General features: G+C 31.8%; 1 protein-coding gene across 1 annotated transcript; it reads right to left on the reverse strand.

Moving 5' to 3' along the window:
• Window positions 1–797: 797 nt before the first annotated feature.
• On the reverse strand, window positions 798–9,643 carry LOC132941966 (calmodulin). The gene is made up of 4 exons (XM_061010233.1): window positions 9,043–9,643; window positions 5,418–5,592; window positions 5,098–5,340; window positions 798–2,447 (listed from the first exon to the last, which is right to left on the reverse strand). Exons 1-4 carry the CDS (start codon window positions 9,043–9,045, stop codon window positions 2,419–2,421), a joined length of 450 nt encoding a protein of 149 aa, XP_060866216.1. The 5' UTR covers window positions 9,046–9,643; the 3' UTR covers window positions 798–2,418.
• Window positions 9,644–10,295: the final 652 nt, after the last annotated feature.

Consider the following 10,295-nt stretch of genomic DNA (forward strand, 5'->3'; position numbering starts at 1 on the left):
CTTTTGTTGTTATATGCTATAAATAATAGGTACCTATATAAAATGTAGAAAATGATCAGGAATTTTCTATGGGTGGGAGGACCTAAAATCTAATTCTATTTCTCTAAATCCTAAGTTTAAATGAAATATTAATAACGAAAAAGAAAGTAAGTAAGCGTATTAAAATATAGAAGACAATACACAATGATTCACCAAAGCATCAATCATCCCCATTTTTCTTAATAAATTATTCAAATTCTCATTTTCGGAATCGGAATTTTTAAGTGTACTTATAAGGACCATTTCAAATCATTAAAATTGTTTATACCATTAAAGGATCGTTTTGATTTATCATTAGTTTAATAAAATTTAAAATAGACATAACATTGAATCTAGTATTTATTATAGATACTCGGACAATTTTAACAAACTATAAAATATTGATAAATTAATATTAATTTATATAATTTTAAAATCATAATAGTCCGTACATCTACCAAACCTAATATATTATCCATTAGTTAAATACAGTTAAATTACTCATAATCTACTCGTTTAAATTTTGATTTAAATACCCTAAGTCAATATTTTCAAAAAAGATTATCTCCTTAACAATAACAGAATAGATAACAGTGGTTCCGATTTGAAAAAAAAAGAATTTTGTACTGTTAGTAGGTATAATAATATAGCCAATATACTTCCAGTCGGCTTACTGCTTTTCGTTTTAAATGTTCCTTAAAACTCCAGTTAGATTTATTACTTTTTTATTTACTACAACTAAGGTGTTTAATCAGCTATCATACCATTCCAAGAACAAGTAAACAATGATAAAATGTGTTTATTAGACAAAAAGTAGGACAACTGTAGTTATCAAACAAAAGTCTAGTAAAACAGATTAAAATATAAAATAACCTAGTAAATAAATAAATAAAAAATATATATATTATATAATATATACGAAGAAAAAAATTCAAATTCAGTACACTAATGCGCTTCAAACTAACAATTATTATAATACTGCAGGCGCAGGATGGTGAAGAGATAACGGAAAAAGCTCAAGTCGGTAAATGGCAGCAATCATCCGGTACACATGGCAATTCTGTACTGGTATTCATTCTCATCTGAACATGTTTCTCCATTATAGACGAAGACGTTTTAATTAAAACGAAACAAATAATTGTCGACATACACCATGCACCGCAGAAACATATATTAATAAATAATTTATTTCGAATACATTAAGTATTTATGTATAAAAAAAAATCAAAGTTATTCACGTCCGACACCACAAAATATTTTGATATACCATTGACTTTTGACTATTACACAAAGGTTAAGGTGAAACAAAACAGTATACATGTATACAGTATTGTCTCAAGAAATGGTATAGTAACAATAAAATATATTATGTGTATTCATATATATTATAGTATATACATCAATACAGTGTATTCTTTGCATATTACATTTAACCAAATGGATGTGGGTGTGTATGCGTGTGTGGCAGACGTGCATATTATAATATTATGTTACCATAAAAATTGAAAATAATTGAGGATTAAATAAAAAAAATTTCAATTCTCTTTTTACAAGTGAAGAAATAAAACGTTTAATGTGTGTCTTTTTGTATACTTTTTAAAAATTATAATAATCATAAAAAAAAATTACAATAATTTGTAATAGGCTAATAAATATTATCATGCCAAAATAGTATGTAAAATGTTTTTAATATCGTTGATTGATTTATTATAGCTCGTTTTAAAAAAAAATTTTTTAACTTTATCGGTGAGTGAGGAATGTGAAAACGTCCCTAATATTTAATAATTAATATTTATATAATAATAATAATAATAATAATAATAATAAATTACTAAAACACTGGAGATTATAATTAATCGTAAAAATTACAAGATTTTAAAATTATGTTTTAAAGTGTAAAACAACAAATTATTTATAATATAATTTTTCATACTTAAGATTATTATTATTATTTTTATATCATATTATCATAATTTTATGTATAATAATATAATATGTTAAGATGAAAACATTGCTAGCAAAAACTGAAAAAAAAAATTGTAATATTTAAAAAAGAAAAAACACGTTGCCGTCGGATAGTTTTTTTTTGTTTTTTTTTTTTACAAAATTTACACGGCAGATTTACTGCCAAACAAAAGAACTGATTTTGGTGAAATTGAAAAAAAATTAACCATATAGATGATAGTATAACGAATATCTCAACACAAAAAAAAGTTCACAGAGTTCCACATGTGGTAAAAAGATAATTAATCTTTGTTTACTTTTCGATAATAACATTATCTTTTTAAAGCTTACTCGAACAAAAAAAAAAAAAATGCAGGTTAATTTCTTCCTTTTTTTTTTTGAAAAAAAAAATTATGATAAAAAATTACATAATAATAATTAATAATGAAACACATTTCACTTAGAAGTCATCATGGTCACGAACTCTGAAACAAAATACAAACAATTGCATAAGTTTAATACAAACACTTTAAGTATGAATAGTATAATAGTTGGTTACAATCATTTACAAATTCTACCTAATAAATTAGAAACAAAGAAAGTTTTGTAAAAAATTGAATGGCCAAAGTACAGGAAATGGGGTGCATGGATGTTTCTAAGTGTTCTTTTTGCCTTTTGATTTCTTTTGTGATGTTTTTTTCAGAAGGTACTTTTGCATTCGGGTTTTCACCGATAAAATGTATGCTAAAAACAAAGAAACACAACCAAGGAACAAAGGAAAGTAAACAAAGATAAATAGGAATATGTATTTAAATAGAAGTGACACTCATGCGTTAACACAAGACTACATCTAAATTCTCACTTCAATCAATTATTTCTACATGCATAATATATCTAGAAACGGAATCACCACGTAAACAATAAAAATGTTGATCATACATTTTGTATAATAGGTGGGGTTTTCTAGGTTGATGATGTCAATCAAATACTGATAACATATTAATGATGGTACGTCACAATTCAACGAATTAAGATATCATGTGTAATTATGATGAAATTAAAAAAAAAAAATCAAAACACAAATATAGATATGAGCACTGACCACAGTCACAGTACGTACAAAAATGGTCCGAGCTAAAGTATGGAAATCTGCAAAGTTAAAAAAGAAAAAAAACTAAAACACCTAACTATCTGTGTTGTCAATTAGTAAGTGCTAATGGCTACATATGTCAAACATTTCTAAATTGAAACTAATAAAGATAATAGTTCACTTGACTAAAATATTTCATTATATGCTTTAATACTAAATATTATGGCGTTTAACTCGTTAATTACCAAACAAAAATTGTGTTTAAATATTTATAAGCAATTGAAAACAATTCAATGTGAATAAACTAAATTACTGTTTTAATTATTAATAATAAAATTATATTAAAACAAATTTAATTTAGTAGGTATCATTATGAAAGCATATTAATTATTATTAATAAATACTGTCTGTAAGTTACTAATCTTTTATACATGTTATTTTCTATAGTGGGCGTTTATGTCATATTAATTGAAATTAATTTACTAATTTAATGTTGTATAAATATTTAATTGAGTAGATGTCAGCTAGCTGAACATTCTGAACAATTTAAAACACAATAATAAGAAGAAGCTGATATAATTTTGTTCACTAAGTACCCTATTAATTTTAGTACAATAATTAAAAATTGTTGATACGATCAACACAGACTAGGAATGACCATAATACAGATTTGTACAAACAAATTCAGATTTTTTCTAAGAATTTATAACAACAATTTTCAACAAAATATGTTTAAAAGCAATTATTTTAAATCCAATTGATATTGACTCAATACAGTTAATAACAAAATGTGTATACATGATTAACTCAGAATAATTTACGGGATAAGCTATTTAACAAAATATAATTACAAAGTATGTTTCATTCACATATTAATATAAATCAAACAAACTTTCAATTTTTTATGGTCATATATTTTTAATTACCATAAGAAATTTTGAATCAAGCACCACCCAATAGTTTATTACTTTACATAAAAGTAATTGCAACTCGGGCAAGTGGAACCAAAATATTTTATACACCTGACAAATTATTTAGCCTATACAATTCTTCAAAACAAATATTTGGAATATCAAACCATTACTACCCATCAGATAAAGTAAAAGAGTAATTTAAAATATATATAAATACATTGAGTTATACATTTATAATATAAGAATTATTTCAACATTTAAAATGTAGATAAATTAATTGTTTTTAATTATATGGGCAATGTATTGTAAAACTTTTTAAAGTTTAACCACCAAATAAATAAAAATGTTCATATTATAGGTATTATATTGGAAAAATATTTTCATGATTTTTATTAAGTAGATGCATGTTATTGAAATAATACATAATATTATATTTTTTAGGTTAAATATAATGTTTAATCTCAAGGCTTTTAAATGTTTTAATAATCTATCATATTTTGAAATGTATAAATTCCTATATATAATTCCTATATTACCAATACATTTTAGAAAAAAAAACTGTTACTATAGTATAAGTCAATATTCAAAATTGTAATGGGTGTTTAAAATAAAATAAAAAATAATTAATTAATCATTTAGTGCAGGATTTTGTCTTCTGTCGAAATAGGTAAATAATTATTTTTAAAAATTTTTTCTATTAAATTTGTACCAACTATTGTTTACATATTATATACCCAACCTACAAGAAGAGGAACCCGAGCTTCAATAAAAAAAAATTTTGAACTTGCGTATCCCCAAATCTATGTTGATCTTTGTTACATTCTACCCACTGTCTGAGTAGGGAAAACAGCACTGGAACATTCACTTAAGTAAAAACGAATTTCCTCCTTTTGTGGGCCATAATATAGTATGAATCAATAGAATCTGTCGATACTAATAATGTTAACGGTTTTACTATACTTTATTCAACAAGAGGTCAAAATATGTGTTATACACTTCTCTGCCAACCCTGCAGTCACTTCCCCTATTATAATGTCATATACACAGATTCTATAAGCATTTATAATAACATATTTTGTGAACATTTTCGTAATATCATAATACGTGGTTATCTAACTTCACACTTAATACCTTCATAGTTGACTTGACCATCACCATCAATGTCAGCTTCCCTGATCATTTCATCAACCTCCTCATCGGTGAGCTTTTCTCCAAGGTTAGTCATCACATGACGCAGCTCAGCTGCACTAATAAAGCCGTTTCCATCCTTATCAAATACACGGAAAGCCTCTCTGATTTCTTCCTCACTATCGGTATCCTTCATTTTGCGGGCCATCATAGTCAAGAACTCTGGGAAATCTATCGTGCCGTTGCCTATGGAAAATGTAAACAAATTTTTTGGTTAAAAAAATAAAAAATATATACTATATTATAATATAATGTATCATTACCATCAGCATCGACCTCGTTAATCATATCTTGGAGTTCAGCTTCAGTCGGATTTTGGCCTAAAGACCTCATGACGGTTCCAAGTTCTTTGGTGGTGATGGTACCATCTCCGTCCTTGTCGAATAGCGAAAACGCCTCTTTGAATTCGGCAATCTGTTCTTCTGTTAGTTGATCAGCCTAGATTATTTAATAACATACATTTTAGAATTAGTAATCTTATTAACATTATTAAAATATCTAATTTTTTTTTTAACCCTCCCAACTATTTTTCACTTGCTTTTTTTAGTACCTAATACAACATAATTATTGTGATGATTTGTTTACAATGTACCTACAACTTAAAACAGACTAAAATATAAGCTACCTATCACAAAATTAATGATTTCTTTAAGTTATAAAATAAATTTACATATTTCTAGAATAAGATACATAGATTAAGATAGGTATAATTTATGAAAACTATATAACATCAATTAAATGTAACTTGGACCATTAAATGTCTTAATATGAATTATTATTAAATAATTACCTACTTGCCTAAATTTATCACATATTAATTAAATAAAACTTCAAATATTGAATTTATTTTATGGAGGTAAAATACCTATTATTATATAAGTAGGCATTCCTAATCGTAAGTTAATCGAGGTAAAAATGTATTGCTATTATTCATAGGTACTTATATAATTGTTATTAATTATATGTAAAAATAGGTACCTATACTTAGTAAATTTAATGAAGAGGGAAAACTAAAAACATTTTTATCCCATGAGATTATTTAAGGAGATATTTAATGTACCTTCTCGACTACCCCAGAACCAAATTACCTATATAGGTATTTAACAAATAACAGTAAATAATAATAGGTAATACCTAATTCAATCATTTTGTACAAGTAATCATGAAAAATATGCATAAGAATCATAATATTAACAATATAGTTATCATCAGTAGGTAGGTCTTTATAAACTAGGCCATACTAATATAAGTAACAGATTAGATAATAGCTTGATTTACATTAATAATATTGATAAACACTTAGATCAACTTAAACCACTAAATATGTATATTATTATAAATGCGCAAAAAGATCTTAATAATATTCCTAAAATGTTCCTGGCGCTATCACAATAAAACTTTTGAAAAAAAAAAAAAAACAAACAAACAAACAAGTAGGTACAATGTTAATTGGCATTTATTTAATTTATAGCTAGGTCAATGATGTTTATATTTATTGATATAACATTTAACTATAAGTAATAAAGTTATCATAAAAACTTGATAATTTTTTTTGTTTTAATTTGTGAGGGTATTAAGATAGCGGTTAAGTGTTAACTATCTTAATAGTACCTAATAAATAATAATTTTAAGTAGGTACTACTTTAGAATTTTAATTACAGATTCTATACATAAGATAGGTAACACAACAAAATAGCACCTATCTAGTATCGATGATAATTTATTTAAATACTCAAGAAATAATAATAAAAACCTACGAATGATTAACATGGTAGATTTAATTGTAGGTAGGTAGAGTATAGATTGAAAATGAAAAATAAATCTAATTGAGTACCCAGGTACTTATGTAGGTTAACATTTCAAAAGTAAGTAGGCATATAAGGTATCTATGAACTTATGTTGAACCTCAAGATCCAAAGCAGTTACAAGCTCTAGTCAACAGAATCAAAAACACAACAAGAAATTGGAAAAAATTCAATCAGAGGTGAAAAGGCCAAGGTCATAACCTTTAACAGGTAAAATATCCCCATCGCCCCACGATATAAATTTGTTATCAGAAGATCATTGTTTTAATTGTAGCCGGGCATTTGTTTTTAAGTTTTAACGAAAATAATCAACCCAAATATCAATGAATCAACTATAAATTTTAATTGGATAGGTAGGTAGTACAAAACTAAAACATTATTTATAGGACTTATAAAATATTAAATTGACCACAGTAAAAATATTTCGGTTGTAAGAGTGCACTCAAAAAGTTAGCAGTGAACTTAGTTAAGAGTTAATAGCTGTCGGTTCTATGATTAAGATCGATCGTTTTTGAAAAATGGAAGCTCTCCTCTAGTTTTTCGCGACCGTTGAAAAATCACTCGAAAAAGATTAGTCCACACACATATTGGTCATAACCAGAAGTGTTAGTCCAAAAGCTCGCTATGACATGTTATTGTCGTCGCTGGGGGAATTTGCTAGAAAGACGAAAACAATTAACCGGGGTGGGGGGAGGGGGGGCACAAGAAACGCCCTAGGGACGCGCGCGAAATCCTGGTCTCGCGTAAGGTGGTGGTTTTATCGAGAGGTAAAAAGGGGAAGGCTCGACGACGGTCAGGGGACAGGAGGAGGAGGAGGAGGGCCGTCGACGCGCAGAAGTTCGGCGCTAGATAGCGTTCGGGGGCCGCCTTTGACGGGGGACTACTGCACTACACAGTTGTTGTACTACTACACACCAACACGAATCGCGAGCGCGATGCGATGACCGTGTGGGTGCGGGCGACGGATGAGGAAAGAAAAAAATTGAGAAGGAAAAAAAAAACTCGAACCGCCGCCAAGTACTACCTTATTGCCGGTTTATTATTATTATTATTATTATTTTTTTTACTCGACTCGTAAACGACTATAATAATAATAATAATAATAATAATATTACATAGGCAGACCATTATTATTTTTATTGTGTACGCCGCCGAGTTATCGACGACCCGACCCGGCACATTCTGGGATTGTCCGCCGCCGAGCATCAGACAGAGGGGCCCCGCCACCAGAATGCCTTACCGCCCCCCCCCCCACCCACCCACCCAACACACTATGACGCCGAAACGGTCGCTATCGTGGTGGTCACCGCCTCACCGGTCGGCGGCCGGGGAATTAATAATATTATATTGTTATAATACACACCGCGTCGTCGTCGCGCGACAAATAATAAAAATGCACGACGGCGTTTGCGCACGTTTTCGACGTTTATGGAGTCGACAAATGAATAAAACCATATCAGACGACGAGAATTTTTTGACTAGCGCCGTGCGGCACACTGTACAGAAAACCACGTCGTCGCCGTCATCGTTGCCGTCGTCATCGGTGTTAAATTAAAACGAACGAAAAAAACCCGACAGCGATAAATAAACCTACCTACGCGAGAGAACAAAATCTTGGCGGCGCGCAAAGGTCAAGGCCACCGGCCGACGAACCGCACAAATAAAAAGTCCCATTGTTTTGGGGGCCGGACGGGGAATCGGAGAAAAATATGATTAATGAAAATGTTTTCCAAACGGCCACCGCCGCCGCCGCCGCCACAAATGAGGCACGCGTTACGGCGGCGGCGCCATGTTGGACACCTTGGCGACGACTAAGGCGGCGGGCAGCGTTGGGACCGTCTCGACGACCACCAACGGCACAAACCGATTACGAGAAAACCGAAAAAAAAAAATCATAACGGTCAGTCTAAAAATAAACGGCCTGGGCAACAACGGTCGCGGCCGCCGCCACCTTCGGGTAATATTATTATATATTTTTGCTTTAACGGACACCGACTGGCCGCCCAAGCCTTATCGTAACGAATAATACTAATAATAACAATAATAGTTGTAATAATAACGCTGAATAATTGTTGTCACTCACCATTTTGGTTATGATGTCGGTGTTACGTCGACGAGAAATTCAATAACGGACACGTTTGGCGTGTTGTACGGCGCGTTGCTCCTGACGCGGCGAGTGTATGTGTGCGTGAGTGCGTGTGCGGTGCGTATGTCACCCGGACAAGCGACGGTGGTTACTCTGTAGTAACGCGCGCGCTTCCGACGGATACCGCGATAACCGCGTTTCCAATGAAATGCTCAGGTCTGCCGGCCGGGATACTTGCCGCTCAACTCCGCTCCGTTTACCTCTCACTCGGTAGCTCGCTGCCTCTCTTCCACGTATCGTATCAACGAAACGTGGGGTGCCGTCGGATATTGTCTGTCGGACGCGACGGACAGAATACTTTTATTTCGAAAAACGATCGGCGGTATGTGTGCCGTTTGGTGACGGAAAACAACTGAAAACGATGCGATGCGACCCGGCGCGCGCGCGTGTGTGTGTGAGAGAGAAAATATAACCACTGTAGTACCTACAACACGGCAGCGTTGTATGTGTAGTCTGTAGTCGCACTGGTGTCGTAGTGGGATCGTGCGCGAAAGGTGGACTGTGTAGTACCAGTAACCGCGTTCAGTGTAAAACTGGTGTCGGTCGCCGCGTTGGGTGTGCGGTAGGAGGGAACGCGACCGGGGCGATACCGACGGCGGCCGTGACGTCACCGGCGGCGCGCGCGCTCTCGTACGCCCCGGATGTGTTCGGGCTCTGCGCAGGAGAAATACGAAATAACACTCGCACACACGTCCGAACTACTACTACTACTACAGTACTACTACTATTACTACTACTACTACTACTACTACTACTACTACTACTACTACTACTACTACTACTACTACTACTATCACAACATAACACACACACACACACAATATATAATGTATATATATAATATTATACTACCTACCTTCCGACACACACTACTACAACAACTACTACTACTACTACTACTACTACCACTACACGGTTAATACTACGAATTAATTTACGACTCTTATATTATTATTATTATTTCGCCTTTTTCGGCGAGTATAAAAACGATTGCCGTGCAATCGATCGTCCAACAGTTTTTTTTTTCTTTTCATCGGGTCCCCGGCGTGATGATCTACGATATTGTGTGTAGATATTATATTATATCAATTAAAATATCATATTTTATTTCGTCATAATGATATCGTATTATAATATTATTATTATTATTATTATTATATTGTCCGGCGGCGGTGCTTATAGGTAACCTT

Source organism: Metopolophium dirhodum, chromosome 3 (genome assembly GCF_019925205.1).
Source record: "Metopolophium dirhodum isolate CAU chromosome 3, ASM1992520v1, whole genome shotgun sequence".
Lineage (NCBI taxonomy): Eukaryota > Metazoa > Arthropoda > Insecta > Hemiptera > Aphididae > Metopolophium > Metopolophium dirhodum.

Excerpts from the sequence above, each read along its gene's own strand:
- LOC132941966 (XM_061010233.1), bottom strand. Across the intron at positions 5,341-5,417 it reads TAACGAGGTCGATGCTGATG|GCAACGGCACGATAGATTTC; the intron begins GTAATGATACAT and ends CATTTTCCATAG. Across the intron at positions 2,448-5,097 it reads TGGTCAAGTCAACTATGAAG|AGTTCGTGACCATGATGACT; the intron begins GTATTAAGTGTG and ends ATTTTGTTTCAG.